Source organism: Nyctereutes procyonoides, unplaced genomic scaffold, assembly GCF_905146905.1.
Source record: "Nyctereutes procyonoides isolate TBG_1078 unplaced genomic scaffold, NYPRO_anot_genome, whole genome shotgun sequence".
NCBI classification, from domain to species: Eukaryota; Metazoa; Chordata; class Mammalia; order Carnivora; family Canidae; genus Nyctereutes; species Nyctereutes procyonoides.
The window spans coordinates 39,250,148-39,266,047 of record NW_026575131.1 but is presented as its reverse complement, the minus strand read 5'-3'; the positions used below and the strand labels follow the sequence as shown (position 1 = coordinate 39,266,047).

The 15,900-nt window shown below is 58.6% G+C and overlaps 1 protein-coding gene across 6 annotated transcripts; it reads left to right on the top strand.

Annotated features, from left to right (window-relative positions):
• Positions 1 to 229: 229 nt before the first annotated feature.
• Positions 230 to 14,393, top strand: SLC38A3 (solute carrier family 38 member 3). Of its 6 annotated transcripts, XM_055343703.1 has the most exons (17): positions 306 to 321; positions 1,388 to 1,550; positions 7,829 to 7,977; positions 8,072 to 8,153; positions 8,326 to 8,441; positions 9,004 to 9,077; positions 9,161 to 9,253; positions 9,356 to 9,437; positions 10,579 to 10,661; positions 10,753 to 10,811; positions 11,076 to 11,240; positions 11,321 to 11,400; positions 11,641 to 11,741; positions 11,979 to 12,103; positions 12,189 to 12,333; positions 13,271 to 13,374; positions 13,463 to 14,393. In XM_055343703.1, the coding sequence occupies exons 3-17, from the start codon at positions 7,877 to 7,879 to the stop codon at positions 13,565 to 13,567; spliced, it is 1,515 nt and encodes a 504-aa protein (XP_055199678.1). In that variant the 5' UTR covers positions 306 to 321; positions 1,388 to 1,550; positions 7,829 to 7,876; the 3' UTR covers positions 13,568 to 14,393. The 6 variants fall into 6 exon arrangements, with proteins under 6 accessions (XP_055199676.1, XP_055199678.1, XP_055199680.1 ...); XM_055343701.1 differs by lacking the exon at positions 1,388 to 1,550 and having other exon boundaries at positions 230 to 321; XM_055343705.1 differs by lacking the exons at positions 306 to 321; positions 1,388 to 1,550 and adding an exon at positions 743 to 764.
• Positions 14,394 to 15,900: the final 1,507 nt, after the last annotated feature.

Genomic DNA, 15,900 nt, shown 5'->3' with positions numbered 1-15,900 from the left:
GGGGTTAAGGGGGCACCCAGAGACAGTTTACTCTGGACTGAAGCGTTCCTCCTGCGGGCCTCAGTGGAGTCCTCCCGGGGCAACCGCTCTCCTACCTAGGAGCTCTCGAGCGCTCGGGCTGCCCGGTTGCTCCCGGCGGGCGGAGGCCCCCCGCCTCTCCCCAGACCAGCCCCTCCTCCCGCCCGCCGCCTGGGATTGGCGGGCCGGGGGCGGGCCGGGGCGGGGCCGGGCGCCCTTCATCCCCCGCCGCCGCTCAGCTGGGAGTAGAGCGGACAGCGCCAGCCAGAGCGGAGCACCGTGCGTCCCCACCCGCCGGGCCAGGTACCGCTGGGGGCGCCGACCTCAGCCCAGGGCACCGGGGGCGCAGAGCCCCACCGCGCACCCTCCCGTCCGTAGCGGGGCTCTGGGCAGCTCCCCTCTCCCGCCCTGCCCCGGGCGGGCGCCCCGGCCTCCCGCCAGCCAGAAACCCGCGCGCTCTGGGCTCCGGTCCGGGGACCCGCCGGTCAGGACTGAGCTCCGGGCTGGAGCTGGTGCCCGGGAGGGGCACCTCGTCGCCTCGGGGCCTGTCGGCGGGGCCGGGCGGGGCCGCAGGAGGTCGGCAGCCCTCAGGGCTGGGGCCGCCGGACGCCGTGTCGGGGCTCGGGCGGTGCGCGGTGGCCTTCCCCAGGCCGGACCCCGCGGGCAGGAGCCGGAGAGGGTCCCGGGGGCGCCTGAGAGGGGCCGGGAGCCGGCCCTGGAGCGCTGCCCCGACGGGCGCCCGACAGGCAAGTCTGCAGGGCTGGCACGCCGGCAGTCCGAGTATATTTATCCCGGCTGCGCTGGGCAGGGGCTTGAGGGCAGATCGGGCCAGGCTGCCGGAGGGGCCGCGGGGCACACGTTGGTCCCAGAGCCCGTGCCATCTGCAGCCGGGCCAGCGGGCACGGCGGACCCAGGACGCGCGTGGCTCCCGGGCCCGAAGGCGGGGCTCCGTGCGCGCTCCTAGCCGCCTCGCTCCCCGGCGGGGGTGTGCGAGCCGGCGCCGCGCACTCGGGCGGAGAGACGCGGCCGACGCTGGGTTTGCAGGAGCCCGCCCCCGCGCGATTAGCCCCTCGGATTGGCCGCGGAGAATGCGTGCGTTTGTTTACACCCGGGGAGGGGGAGGCCGGGGGCGGGGCCTGTGGGAGGCCGCCCTCTCCCCCTCGGGGACCTGAGCCTTGAGCTCAGGTATAGGCTCTGAGACAAGTCTGAGGGGGACTGAGTCAAAGGACCTTGCACCTTGCACCCTGGGGGACACCTCGACCCAGGCTCATCCCTCCTTCAGCCTGCCAGTCCTTCCTTCCATGGCGGCCTTGGGCCACTGTTCTGACTCTGGAAGAAGCCTTTGGACCTTCCACCCCTTCCTCTTCAGTACACAGTCTGGCATGGAGCTCAGTTCCTCCTAGAAAGGAAGAAAATCCGTCAGAGCTTCTCAGTCTGGAGCATAGAAAGCTGGAGAGATCTGGGGATAGTTCCGTTTTGAGAGGGGGAGGCTCTGCACAGCCTTGGAAGTCTTCGTGCAGGAAGCACCAGAGGTGAGAGGAATCAAGGGTGGGTGAGGCCAGGCCTGGCGCATCTCCAAGAGGGCTGGAATGACTGGAGTCAAAAATGAGAATCTCTGACCCCTTGGGGTTGGGGACAGGGGGCCAGTTCTCTGCAAAGGGTATGGGTGTGTATCTCAAAACTTCACTCTGCCTGGGCTCATAGAGCCCATGTCTTCACTGGCTTCTCAAACCATTATTTCTTCAGTACTGGTTCTTTTGGCCCACATCACTCTGCCCCCACCCCCACCCCATCCCTACCCCAGGCCAGGGCTCTAGGTGGCCAAACCATGATGACTAGGTTGTTCCTGTCCTGGTGCCTGCTGCCCTAGCAAGTGGCCTTGGAGCCTTGGGCAAATAGAGGAACTGAAACACAAGACAGCCTGGGTGGTTCACGGCCTCTGAGTAGGGTCAGGGAAGGTTTTTGAGCTGAACTAACTACACCCTGAAAGTCTAGGCTGAGTGTGGAAACAAGGCACTCATTCTGAGGGGAAAGCGTGTTTTAGGGGTGTGGTTGACTGCAAGGGAGGTAGTTTTGGTATCTGTGCGCACAGAAAGCTGCGGTGGGATGTGCAGCCTATGCCATGATAAGATAGGAACCCTGTAGGCACATGGTCTAGCACAGACATGGCCAAGGGCCAGGGGCCACTCAGAGCTTGGCTCAGAGGGGCTGGGGTCTTGCTAAGGACCTGGAACCTCTTCTGTTCATTTAACAACAGGTACTGAGTGCCTACCGTGCGCCCTGTGCACCTTTGGTCTGGGGGATGGAGGGCTGGCCTTTGACTCTGGATAAGAAGACAGATGCGGCGGGGGGGGGGGCACTCTAGAAGACCAGGCAGAGCTGCTGGGGGCCAAAGGGAAGGACCAGCTGCTGGGGCAGGAGGGGCTTTCCGGTCAGCGGCCTGGGGTGGCTTGGTTTTGAATTTCCGCTCTGCGGGCCACGTCCTGTACACAGCCTCTCGGCCGTCACGTCTGCACACGTGCGTGGCTGCTGAGAATGGGGGTCACTTCCATTGACTGTCACCTCTGTGTATCTTTTCTATTGTGCGGGTAGATAAGTGCCGGACGGGGGAGTGGTGAGCTTTCTGGCTGGGACTGGCCATGCAGCCTTCGTGGGCTCAGTCCCACCGCATGGATGTCCCTGCACCTAGCTAACAGCGGTATAACCTGCCCTCGTAGGAAACTGCAAATGCTGTGGCTGCCTTTTGCAGGGTCCTCCAGGGTTTAGCCTGGCCATCCCTGCGGTCCCCACTGGGCCTGCTGCCCACTCTCACCTGGGCCTCTGGCTCCCTATTCCCTTCTCACTCCTTCTGGGGTTTTCTCTGTTGTTCATTGGCTGTCTCCCTGTTTCTCTGTCTGGCTGGTTGGCCATCTCTGCCTCTCACCTCCCTGGTTGCCTCTCTCTCTCTGTCTCCCCATCTGAATGTCTATCCACCTCTCTGTGTGTCAGTTTTCCTGTTTGGGTACCTCTATATCCGTCTGCATTTCTCTATCTCCCTGTGCCTGCCTGTCTGTCTTTCTGTCTGGATCAGTACGCACACACATATACCATATGGATGTGCTTCCTGTCCTTCCTCTTTCCCTGTCTCTCTCCTCCCTCCCTCTGCCTCTCTGCTTCTGCCTGACAGTGGATAGTGCCTCTCCTGCAGGCCGACCTTGCCTTCAGCTGCCCCCACCAGGGTCTCCAGTGAGTCCTCAGCTGCCTCGGGCCCCTGCTCCTGCTTTCCTTGGGGCTAGAAGTCCGGCTGTCCAAATATTTGGCTGCCTCCAGGGGATTCCGGGTCAGGAGGGAGGACGATGGGCTGGCTGGCCCGGGGTCTCCCCTGCCCCTGGGGGGCCACAGGCACGTGATGTCCTGTCCTTTGCCTCAGCTGGGGCTCGGGCTGCACGTCCGTCTCAGCAGGCTGGCAGTGGGGGGAGGGGTCTGCTTCTGGCTCTGGCCCAGTCTGGAGCAGAGAGGCTCCAGCTGCAGCTCCCACTGGGGGAGCAAAGAAGGTCCTGGGCTGGGTGGGAGGGAAGGCCTAGGTGTCTGGGCCTAGGCCCAACTCTAAGCATCTGTTGGGTGTCTAGAAAATGTACCCTGTCACAGGAAAGTCCAACTTCCGGCCTCAGCTGGGCGCCTCAGATCCTCCTAGACACTTCCGGATGCCCAGAACACAGAAGCACAGACCCCAGACACCAGGGCCAGGGAGCTAGACTAGGAGGGATTGGTGCTGCTGATACCTCCATGTTCTGAGCCATCTTCCTTTCTCTGGATGTGCTACTTCCTGCATACCACCCACCTCAGTGCCCACCAGGTGTTGGCCACTTACCCAGTATTGTTGGAAGGAGTAGTGGATGGGGTACTGGATCTACAGAGGTCAAAATCTGGAGAAGGGGCTAGGGGTGTATGGGGCTGTAGTACTCTCCCATGTTCAGAACACCCTTCCACATGCCCTTTCTCTAGTCGCCTGACCCCAGCAATCATCTCCCTACCAATCCCTGGGGCTGTGCCCTTGAGAACATATAATTCAAACATGTCCATTGAGTCTACTTTCCTTGTTGACTGATAGCTTGTTCTAGGATGGTGTTTTCCCTCTGAAGCCTGGAGAACCAGGTGGACAAAAGGGTACCATGATAGGAGGGTTACCTTGTCTCAGCCAAGGAGGGGAATAAGGATGGGTGAGCTGGAAGCGGAGGCAGCCCTCATCCCTGAGTAACCACAGTGGACCCTCAGACCAGACCAGCTGCCTCTACCCTGAGACGTGGGCTGAGGTTAGGCCTTCCCATGCATCAGATACCTGGGGGCCATGGCAGCAAGTTCTATGGGGTCTGTGGCTCCACTAAGCATATGTGGTCACAGGGCTGAGGGAAGGACAGTGTGGATGCCTCCCTGTAGCTAGCCTGCTACTGCAGACCCACTTATGTCCCTGAGCATTGAGGAGGAAAGCAGGACTCAAGTCCTTGGTGGCTCCAAGGACCTTGATCATGAGACAGAGAGGTATGTGTCCCACAGCAGCTGATGCAAGCAGTGGCCTTGCAGTGGCCTGGATTCCTGGGCCTCAAAATCTTTAATTACCAAACTCAACACCTTTCGAAGTGTGTCTGACAAATTCTCACCCTGTGATGCCTGCGTGGGCGAGCATTACCTGCTGTACTATCCCTGTGGCTCCTGGCCTCTCCTGGCCCTTATCTCCTAGCAGAGCAAACAGGCCCCGGGGCAGTGGCCTAGGCCATCGATTTCCTGCCCAAGTCCATGCTGCACCCATGACAGATGCCATTCTGACGATCTGCCCAAGGTTGCAGTGATCTCTCTACCCTGGAGCCTGACCCCTTCCTGGGAGCCCATGGCATGGTCTGGAACAAAGGCCCTGGGGAGGCTCCTCACTCTGTCCCCAGGTTTGCCAGACCTCACGGGACCTCTGGAGGACAAGAGGACACCGAGGTCCTGAGTGAGGAATACTCTGCCCATGGTCATCAGTGAGGCAGGACCAGGCTGGGACTCAGACTTGGAGTGTCTGCTCTGGGCTTTCCCAACAGTAAGTCAGGATTGGCTGGAAGCTTTCTTTAGGCAGAGGCTATCTTTGGATCTACCCTGACTCCTTGCTACAAAGAAGCCTGCTAGGTGGTAGGCCTCAAGGATGGGAGATGTCAGGAATGGGCTGCCAGCCTCAGAGAATGCCTGGGGACCCACATGCCAGGCTAGCACTCGTCTCCACCTTGGCTTCTCAGCCCCTAGTCCTGCCCTACACTGATTCACAAACTCCATGACTTGGCCTTCAAGGCTTTGTTGGGTTTGTCTATAGCCGTGGAACCTTCATTCTGCCTCATACCACACCTTAGAGCCTTTTCCCATGCTATGCCTTCTGCTTCAGGTACTCTTTCCTATTCCACACTTTTTGGGACTCCTCCTGAGATGTAAGAACTGGCTCCACCACCTCCTCCTCCAGGAAGGCTTCCTTGATGCCTCTGTCTCCCCTTTTTCAAATCCCAGCACTCTGTGGCTCACATTCAATTGCTGTAGGAGCCATAGAGTGGGGGATATGTTTGGGGATTTTGTCCCTTTCAGGCTAGAAGTCACTTAAGGAAGGACATTCCATGTCCTCTCTGGGATCTCAAGCCAGGCCAAGACCCAGCAGTGACTGGTTGTGAGTAATAGACAGGCAATGAAGGTCTAGGCCTAAGTCCTGCTAGGGGGATGGGGAACCTGGAGACAGGAACTCAGACACTTTGGCCATGACCATGCAGTGGGCTGTGGTCTCCCTGGAGGTAGTGCCTGACTGCTAAGGAAGGATATTAAGGCAGAGAAGGGTGCTTTGTCCAAGCTGCCAACTCAGCACACTCTGAGGGCCTGTCCCAGCCTGCCCAGGGTAGGAGGCCCTACCTAGCTGAAAAGGGCAACCCTAGCTGAGAGCCAGGGGACACTCTGGAGTGACTCTGGCATCTCCACACCCACCTGGGATCCTTGGAGAAGTGCTGATGGTGAGGCTTCAGGCAGGCGCATGAAGACAGGCTGACTTTGGGGGCTCTAGTCCAGGGGAGGAGAGCACAAGAGGAGATGGCCACATTGTCATGGTCCTGAGTGGGCAGGGCTGGAGGTAAGATGGGTTCAGATGCCAGCATAAGAAGGAGAGGCAGGTTGAGGGAGTCTAAGGGTGCCAGGAATGGAGTCCCCAGGACCAAAATGCCCAGGATCTGAACTCTGGCCTGGGGCTGCCTGGGGCAATGGTAAGCTGGTCCTGCAGTCAGTTCTTTGTGGCTGCCTCCAGGATACTGGGGCCTGAGGTCTGAACCTAGCTTCCTGTCCCCATGTATAGCCCCGAGTGCTAAGAACCCTGGTGCTTTGGGTTCTAAGCAGACCTGAGACCACCAAGATCCAGAGTGGGGATAGGGCATTCAGGGCAAGATTCAGAGTTCCCAAGCAGAGGGGGCACCATGGCATCAAGACTAGGCTCTAGTAGGGGTGACTGGCTGGCTCAGTCGGGAGCATGCAACTCTTGATCTTGGGGTTGTAAGTTTGAGCCCCACTTTGGGTGTCATGACTACTTAAAAATAAAACCTTAAAAAAAATAGACTGGGCTGTGGCGGACGTGAATGGCAGTGTTGCCCCCTCCTCGGTCTCCACTCGGGTCTTAGCTCTTCTACTGGCCTACCTGGCCTTCAGGATGTCCTTACAGATACTGGGGCACTGTACCCAAGTAACTTCTGGGCGTGGGGTAGGTGGCTCCCAGCCCCAGGGACAGGAGAGGGGCTAGTGAGAGGCAGGGGGCAGGCTTGGTGTGAGGCAAGGAGGGAGCTGGCTGCTTTGAGACCTAGCAGAGCCATGGCCTGAAGGCAGGGAAGGGAGGACTGACCCAGTGACCCAGGCCCTTCTGTAGCTGCGTCAGGTCCTGAGTTTCTGGCTTGGGGTTCCAGGAAATGGGAATTTGCTTTAGGGGTCCACTCCTGCAGGGTGGCCCCTTAAGGGGTGACAGTATTCCCTAGTAGGGGAGGAGAGGCTTGAAGGAGAACATGGCCCTAAGGCCAGGGCTGTGTGGAGGGTGATGCCTGTGTGGCCCAGAGAGCTCGGCCCTGGGACACTCATTTCCTGGAAGGCCCCCCGAGGGCCCTTCGTGGCCAGGCGGGCAGGGCCCAGGTGTCCAGCCACCCAGCACCGCCTCAGGCCTCCTGGCTCCGGGGGGGTAGCCTTTGCGCCTGCCGTTCCCAGCGCCAGCTCTCAGACCACAGAAGGCCCTTTGTACTGGCTGCCAGCAGTGCCCGCCGGGCGGCTGGGAACAGGGCCCACAGCCCTCACCCTCTCCCGAGGCCTCCAGCCGTCGGGCAGTGCCATTCTAGGTTGGCTAGGAGGCTCCTGGCACACAGGGCCAGCACAGGAAACTGTCTCCTGGTATTAATGTCAGTGAAGGGGGAGTCGGTCCAGGGCCCACCCCCAGAGTGGGGCCTGGATGCTCGGGACTCAGCATCCTAGGGTCTGGGCACCACTGGGCTTTGAACTCAGGTCATCCAGCTGATCCTCACTTCATAGAGAAACCGAGGCCCCCACGGGCTTGCCTGGGTTGGTATGTGGGGGGGTGAGGGGCACTATGTATTGGCTGAGGTGTCCCCTAGGGATGTCCTGGAGAACTCAGTTATCTGAGCTCTACTCCCCCAAAAGGAGGTCCCAGGGAGGCAGCAGGCACAGCTGCATACACACGTAAGTCCACGTGAGACCTTCTGGGAGGTGTGCTATGGCTGTAGGGAGGCTGGGCCTCAGCCGGGAGCAGGGATAACCAGAGGGAACCATTGCTCTGCAGAATTCTGTGTCGGTGTGGAACTAGCGCTCCTGGTGGTGGCCCCTGACCATGGAGGCACCCCTGCAGACGGAAATGGTGGAGCTGGTGCCCAATGGCAAACACTCGGAGGGGCTGCTCCCAGCCCCCACCCCGATGGCAGGCCACCAGAGGTGAGCAGAGGGGAGACCCAGGCATGGCTCAGGGCAGGGCAGCGTGCAGAGCAAGGGCTGGAGGTGAGCTGGCTGCTCTGGCCTGTGCCTGCAGGGTCGAGGGCCCCAGACGGAGCTGTGTTGAGGGCGAGGGCTTCCTACAGAAAAGCCCCAGCAAGGAGCAGCACTTCACTGACGTGAGCCGGGGCAGGGGGGGCTCGGGACACCGTGGGGAGCTTGCGTGCAGTACTGAAGTGCTCTTGGGCAGCTATGGGAGGCTAAGGGCCAGTGAGGGGGGGGGGCGTGCTGGGAGGCCCTCCATGCTTTGCTGAGTTGTCCCCACCTCTCATCTCCCTCTGGTGCCTGCAGTTTGAGGGGAAGACCTCATTTGGGATGTCGGTGTTCAATCTCAGCAACGCCATCATGGGCAGCGGCATCCTGGGGCTCGCCTACGCCATGGCCAACACGGGCATTATCCTTTTCCTGTAAGTCCCCTCAGCGAACCCTCTGGAGACAGGACCCCTAAACAGGCCAACAGCCATGACCTCACAGGCCCCCAGTTTGCCATCCTAAGATGCAGACTGCAGTGGATGGGTTTAACCCAAACCACAGCTAAAAAAAACCAGCCATGGCCAGACAAATATCCCTCATTTCCCAGTAAACCCGCTGAGATGACAACACAGGGCAAGCCTAACAGACCTGAGTCTATCCTTCTACCACCTTTATACGTGATGAATGAACCCCCGTGGCCAGGCCTTGTGTGGGCACACGTGTCCTTTACCTGGGAGCTCTGCCCTGCAGCCCAAATGGAAAACATGTTTGTTCCAAGAACTCAAGGAGGTGGTGCTCAGAGGCCCCTCCTGGGTCATGTCTCACCCTGGGTCAAACTGGGTGGCATTCACCACTGCTGGGACCATCAAACTTGCACCCCCACCTGTTGGGGGTCCAGACACAGATTCACACACCCACACCTCTCAGGGCTCATCACCCCACCACCAAGCAGCCAGAGAAGCCCCAGGTGGCTTTTTTTTCATCCATCTTCCTCAGGTTCCTGCTGACAGCTGTCGCCCTGCTCTCCAGCTACTCCATCCACCTGCTACTCAAGTCCTCAGGGATCGTGGGTGAGCCTCCAACCCAATGTGGAGCAAGGGAGGCCTGGATTGGGGAGAGCACTCCTGACTATTTTGAGTCCTTGTCCCCACAGGCATCCGTGCTTATGAGCAGCTGGGCTACCGTGCCTTTGGGACCCCAGGAAAGCTGGCCGCGGCCCTGGCCATCACGCTGCAGAATATTGGAGGTGAGGCTGGCAGGCCGACACAGGCAGGTGGTGGGCCAGTGGGCAACCTGAAGGCTGGATGTTTTAGCTGACCCCAGCACCTGCCTACCCCTCTCCCCCCAGCCATGTCCAGCTACCTGTACATCATCAAGTCTGAGCTGCCTCTTGTCATACAGACCTTCCTGAACCTGGAGGAGCAAACCTCGTGAGCTCCAGGGTGGAGTGGGGCTGGGTTAGGGTGGAAGGCCTTAGTTTGCCCCTCTGTGTGCACTGTTGGCCCTGGGAACCTGGGCTGGGCTAGTGGGAGAGACGAGACAGTGCTTGCAAGTGGCTGGTGGAGGGGCAGAGAGCTGCCAGCACAGCTGACATTTAGTGTACACCCGGTTAGGGAGCACCTAGGGGAATCCCCCAGGAGGGCCAGATCAAGCAAGGGGTAGGGTGAGGCCGAGGAAGTTGGGTCCCACCTGGGCCCGGACCTGAGCACGGGAAGTTGGGTCCCACCTGTGAGCACGGGAGGACCTGAGAGCCTTGGGCTTAGCTCTAAGCGCCTGCTATTCCTGATCATGGCTTGGGTGTTAGCCCCTCCCAACCAAGAAATTAAGCCCATGGTGTCCCAGTTGCCCATCATCAGTTTAGCCAGCACTAATGGCATCAACCATGTTTTGTGGGTGGAGACAGAGAAGACAACCAGGCCCTGCCCTAGGCCACACAGCCTACACAGGCAAACAGAGGGGCTTGAAGTTGAGAGCCACTCTGGAAGGAGAAAACTTGTCAGGATACTTCCCCCCGGGTCCTGGGGGGCCCTTCCCAAGGAGTCGACCTTTAGGCTTCCCTGAGAAAGAGGGTCTGATTCCTTATCCCTTTAGTTCTCTGTGCCCCCAGTCCCTTGGTGGGGGTGGGGTGCGAGATGATGCAGGATGCAGATGCCAGGAGGGACCACCAGGTGTACCAGGCCTTGGCAAGTCCCCAAGACCCTCACAGAGACTGTCCCACCCCCCCCACCCCCCAGAGCCAGGTTCTTTCATCTTGCTCACCACCTCCCTGGGCCCCTTGGGGCCACTTCCTGGGGAGACTGGACCCAGACCTGTGTGTCCTGAGAAGAGCAGCAGTGACTACACCTTAACAGTCACCAAAGCAGGAGCCGAGCGCCTTAGTCCTCACCTGGCCCAGGAGAGTGCTGAGAGAATGTCCATTTCGCAGATGGGGAAAGCGAGACTCAGAGCTATGAACAAGTATTTTTCAAGGGTCACTCAGTAGCACCACTGATGGCACTGATTAGGTATGGAGGCAGTCCCCCCAACCAGGCTGAGCAGACTGATGTTGGCTCCCCACTCCTGTCCCTGCAGGGACTGGTACATGAACGGGAACTACCTGGTGATCATAGTTTCTATCACTGTCATTCTGCCTCTGGCACTGATGCGGCAGCTTGGTGAGTGTGGCAGGGCCAGGGCCTTGGAGGGGGATGTTGGAGGGAAGCCTGGGAGGGGACTCCAGTCTCACAGCCCCTCCACACTTTGCAGGCTACCTGGGTTACTCCAGCGGCTTCTCTCTCAGTTGCATGGTGTTCTTCCTAATCGCAGTGAGTCACCCGTCATGCTGGAGTGGAGAGCAGGTCTCCTGGGGGCTCCCCTCTCAGGGGGAGGGCAGGTCTCCTGAAGGGCTCCTCTGTCAGGGGGAGGGGTAAACCTGGGGTGGGGGCCTCCCCTGTCAGGGGAGGGGTCAGGCCTTTCTGGGAAGCCTGGGTCAGAAGACAGCTCCTTTTGTCCTGATCTAGATGTGGCTTCTAGTGACTTCTGAGCAAACCTAGTCTAGCCCTGATCTTCTCATCCTTTCCCCAACCCAGGTCATCTACAAAAAGTTCCACGTGCCCTGCCCACTGCCCCTCAACTTTGCCAATATCACAGGCAACGTCAGCCTCATAGAGGTCACCAAGGAGGAGGCGCAGCTGCAGGTTGAGACAGAGGCCACAGCCCTCTGCACCCCAAGCTACTTCACACTCAACTCACAGGTTCCAACAGGTCAGGGTGGAGGCGGTGGGCCCTGTGAGAGTGAGGGAGCTGCCCTGACGCAGTCCCCATGTCTCCCTAGACGGCATATACCATTCCCATCATGGCCTTCGCCTTCGTCTGCCATCCGGAGGTGCTGCCCATCTACACAGAGCTCAAGGAGTAGGTGTTTGGAGAGAATGAATGTGGTCCTGACAGGATGGGGTGGGGGGTGGGGAGTGACAGGAGCCAAGTCACTTTATCAAAGATCTCCATGGCTGCTGTGAGGGGTGACGGGGGCAAGAAGGAGACTTCCAGAGCTGCCAAAGGGTGAGGGTATGGTGCCAGAGAGACCCCAGGGCACATGGGGATCTCTGGTGTGGTTCAGCTTGGCAACCAGTCCCCTCTCCTGCTTTGCCATAGTCCCTCCAAGAAGAAGATGCAGCATATCTCCAACTTGTCCATCGCTGTTATGTACGTCATGTACTTCCTGGCTGCCCTCTTCGGCTACCTCACCTTCTACGGTATGGCTGTACCATGGGGGCAGAGCAGAGGCAGGCACCAGGCTGGGGGGCATGGGGCTGGCCAGTGGCCGTGACACCCTGCCTACTATAGGGGCTAACTAGGTGTGTGATGCCTAACTGTGCCCTGCAGCTGTGGAGGTGAGTCTGTTACCACTTCTCACAGTGTCAGGGTCAGCCCAGACTCAGAGCCACCCTCTCCCCGGGCCACCTGCTGACCACCTTCCCTGCCTGCCATAGATGGGGTGGAGTCGGAGCTTCTGCACACCTACAGCAAGGTGGACCCATTTGATGTGCTGATCCTCTGTGTGCGTGTGGCCGTGCTGACAGCAGTCACGCTCACTGTGCCAATCGTTCTGTTTCCGGTGAGCCAGTGGGTAGGTGGACGGATGCAGGGTGGGACTGATGGAGCCAACAGATCGATGACTCTTTCCACCTCCTACTCCCCAGGTGCGCCGAGCCATCCAACAGATGCTGTTTAAGAACCAGGAGTTCAATTGGCTGCGGCACACGCTCATTGCCATTGGCCTGCTCACTTGTATCAACCTGCTGGTTATCTTCGCTCCCAATATCCTGGGCATCTTCGGGGTCATCGGTGAGGGTCTGGCCCAGCTGTATATAGAGGCAGGGCATTGGCCCAGAGAATTTCTTATCTGCAAATCTTGGCGGATTCCTGAGATCATACCCTACATTTAAGTGATGGCTACTGGTCACGTGCACAGCTTGGCTTCTTGTCTGAGATTTTAGGGCTACTTAGGGCTACTCTCATCCTTCCTGAGGGCTCAGAACCAGAGTCAACTCCCCATGCTTTGGGACAGAGTAGAGCCCAAGTGCCAGGGGCCTCCACAAAGGATCTCATTGGGTCTTGTCCCCATTTCACATATAAGGAAACTGAAGTCCATAGTGATTACAGGAGTAACAGAGCCATCAGCTGGTAAGTGGGGGGCCTTGATTAAGCTCTAGGATCAGGGGACTATAGGTTTGATGCTCTATCCACTGTCCCATTCCAGTTGGGCCTCTGAGCTGGAAGATCAGACCATTATGAGATATCTTTGGGGTGACCCAATTCAGGAGACTGATTCCCCAACCCAACTCTGCAGGGACCAACACACAGGCCTGGGGGCTGAGTGTCACAGATATCATAGACAGGACTGTAGGTTCTATATATCTGAAATCCACCTCAAAATGATTTAAGCAGAAAGGAATTTATTGGCTCAAATAATGAAAAGGCCATCAGGAATAGCTATACCTAGGAGCTCAATATCTTCAAGGCTTTGTCTCTGTCTCTTGGCTTGCCTTTTCTCTTTGCTAGCTTCATTCACTGACAGATTCTTCTACTGCCAACAGCACTAGCTTTCCATCCAGGTAGACAGAGAACAAGGAGAGGGACCTGGCGGCCTCCCCAGAATTAGACAGAGTTCTCAAGTGGAGAACTCTCATCTTGAGTCTCCACCAACAAGGAATGATTGATCTCACTGAAGGGTCCACCCTTGGACCTTAGCCAATATGTGGACATGCCTTGTTCTTTGCAGGTGCCACGTCTGCCCCATGCCTCATCTTCATCTTCCCTGCCATCTTCTATTTCCGCATCATGCCCACCGAGAAGGAACCTGCAAAGTCTACCCCCAAAATCTTGGTGAGTGGGTCCTGGAGGTTGGGGACCTGGTATGGGGCTGAGGGGGCTGCCCTGACCACACACCTGATTCTGACTCCTGACCCCACAGGCCCTTTGTTTCGCTGTGCTTGGCCTCTTGCTGATGACCATGAGTTTGAGCTTCATTATCATTGACTGGGTGTCAGGGACTGACCGGCATGGAGGAAGCCACTAGGAGGAGACACCCATCCTGTTCTGTCTACTCGTCCAAGTACCCCCAGAGTCTTCAGCCCTTGCTCCTGGATCCAGCCAAGGGGGAAGAGAAAGACATGGTTAACACTATGGCATTTGGCCCTGCCTCACATCCTCTCTGTAGAAGGTTTATGTTAGAGCCAGGACCAAGGCCCTTGGACCATTACCTTGCTGGGCTCCTGGGCTACAGGGGCTTCCAGAGCTGAGAGCAGGGTGGGACTGTATGCTTGCTCCCTTCCTCTTGCCTCAGATCCCACCCAAGTCTCTATCCTCCTTGCACAGATGCATACACTGAGGCCCTGCAGCTGCCTCCTGAGGTCACACAGCCTGTAGGGCACATAGAGCTGGAACCCACGCCTGCAGCAATCTCCCCACCTTGCTGCTGGCCCATGGCCTGCACCCTGGGGCCTCATCTCCCTCAGTGCACTTTCCTTCCCCCACTTCTTTCCCCGAGGCCCCTTTCAGTCACTTGGACTCAGGCCTTGGATACTCTTGTCTCGATCTCCCATCCCTGTCACCAGAAGCAATCCACCCCCCATACCTAGAGCCAGCAGGTTCTTTTGAGTGTGAGGCTGGTGTGGGCACCTCCAAGGGACCCCTACCCTGCTGCTTCACCAGTCCTGGGGAGGCTGGGACTCCCCCATCCCCACCCCAAGCCTGGGCCATAGCTCACATTCCACTTCTGGGAGAAGAAAGAGGCTGGGGCCCAGAGTGTCTCTGCCCCTGGGAGCCAAAGACCCCAGGGGCTGGTCTGGGGCAGGAGTGGAGAGGCGGTGGGCCCCCTTTTATAAATATTATACATAAGACCAGCTATGTTGTGTATTCTTGATCCCCGTGGACCCTGTGCTTCTGGAAAGTGGGTGGACGTTGGGACACGGATGGCAATGGGGGCCCCTCCTGCCTCCTTCCCTGAGATGAGGGTGGGACAGGCCCCCTTCCTCCCAAACCAGCCAGTGGCATGCTCAGACTCAGCCCTGGACCTGGGCCAGGCTCAGCACAGACCTGCTTTCTCACGGGGTGAGGTGGGGAGGAATTAATGAGGCTTCAGGAAATGGGACAGAGAGAGGCCTCCGGAAGGAGGCAACGTGAGGTGCATCCCCAGCAGCTCCGGGGAGGGTCTGAGCTGGGGGCAGCCGAGCCCTGCGGAAGCCCTGCCGAAGGGCCCCTTGCCCTCCCTGGCTGCCATGTCAACCCTCTGTCAGTGCCTTGAATCTGGCGACAAAAGTCCAGAAGTCCTGTGACCTGTCAGGTGCATCTATTAATAGTAAAACCCAGTGTGAATAAAGGTGGGTTAGTGAGTTCCTATATTAGGACACTGAGTTTTGAGTAGGGGGTCCTAAGCAGGGCAAGGCTAGTCTAAGGATGCAGGGTAGCCTCAGGTGCCTTGGCCCCAGATGGGATTGGGAAGTTGCCCACTGCCTGGGGCAGGCCTAAACCAGTTGGTACCCAGCAAGATGGAGCTGTCCAGGCCTTGGCACCAAACCCTCATTAGGAGAGACCCTGCACCAGGCTAGGCTGCCGGGGAAAGGGCAGCAGGAAAAATCCGGTTTGAACTGGCAAGGCAGTTGCCAGCTTGGGAAACCCCTGAAGAAAGAATTTCCTCAAGCTGGTGGCTGCTAGGCCCATGGCAGTGCCAGCTGACCAGAGGGGGGCTTCCTGAGTCTAGTTCCCTTTAGCCCCAGGCGCCTGACTCCAGCTTGGGGACTTACCCGGGCGCCCTGAAGCCCCAGAAAAGAGCTGGACGCTGGCCTAGAGGTGGCTGCAGCCCAGAGTGTACTGGTGTAAGGGCTGCCTTCTGGGGGTCTCTGGCTTCCTTCTCATCAGATTAGGTCACAGCCCTGCATGGGATCTGTGGTTCTTGGAGAGTGGGAGGCAGTGGAGGACAGGGTCCATCCTGCTGACAGACCCTGGGATCTTTTCTCATACTCCCTCTGTCCAAAGAAGGCTGCAGGTCAGAGCAGCAGCAGGACTGCCTGGATTCCCTTAAAACCCCAAGCCTGGCTTTAGGCCTCTCAGAACAAGAGGATATGCTGACTGTAGCTCTACCTGCTCCTCCTCCTTCCCCCCTCCCCCTAGAGCTGGGGTGGAAGAAGGACTCTGGCCCTCCAGAGACCTCTGCCTGCCCAGCAAGGTCTCCTCCAGCCTGGCCAGTGGGCAGCATACCCTAGGGGAAGGAGGCAGGCAATGTGGCCACTGGACTATATCTAAAAGCTGAGTGCCCATGTGACTTAAAATGAGTATCCCTTGTCCCTGGCTGTCAAGGTCCAGCCATTCAGGGGTGCCTGGGTGGCTCAGTAGTTAAGCATCTGACTCTTG

Excerpts from the sequence above, each read along its gene's own strand:
- SLC38A3 (XM_055343700.1), top strand. The coding sequence starts at position 5,006 with ATGGTCATCAGTGAGGCAGGACCAGGCTGGGACTCAGACTTGGAGTGT. Across the intron at positions 10,812-11,075 it reads TGGTGTTCTTCCTAATCGCA|GTCATCTACAAAAAGTTCCA; the intron begins GTGAGTCACCCG and ends TCCCCAACCCAG. Across the intron at positions 12,104-12,188 it reads TGCCAATCGTTCTGTTTCCG|GTGCGCCGAGCCATCCAACA; the intron begins GTGAGCCAGTGG and ends CCTACTCCCCAG.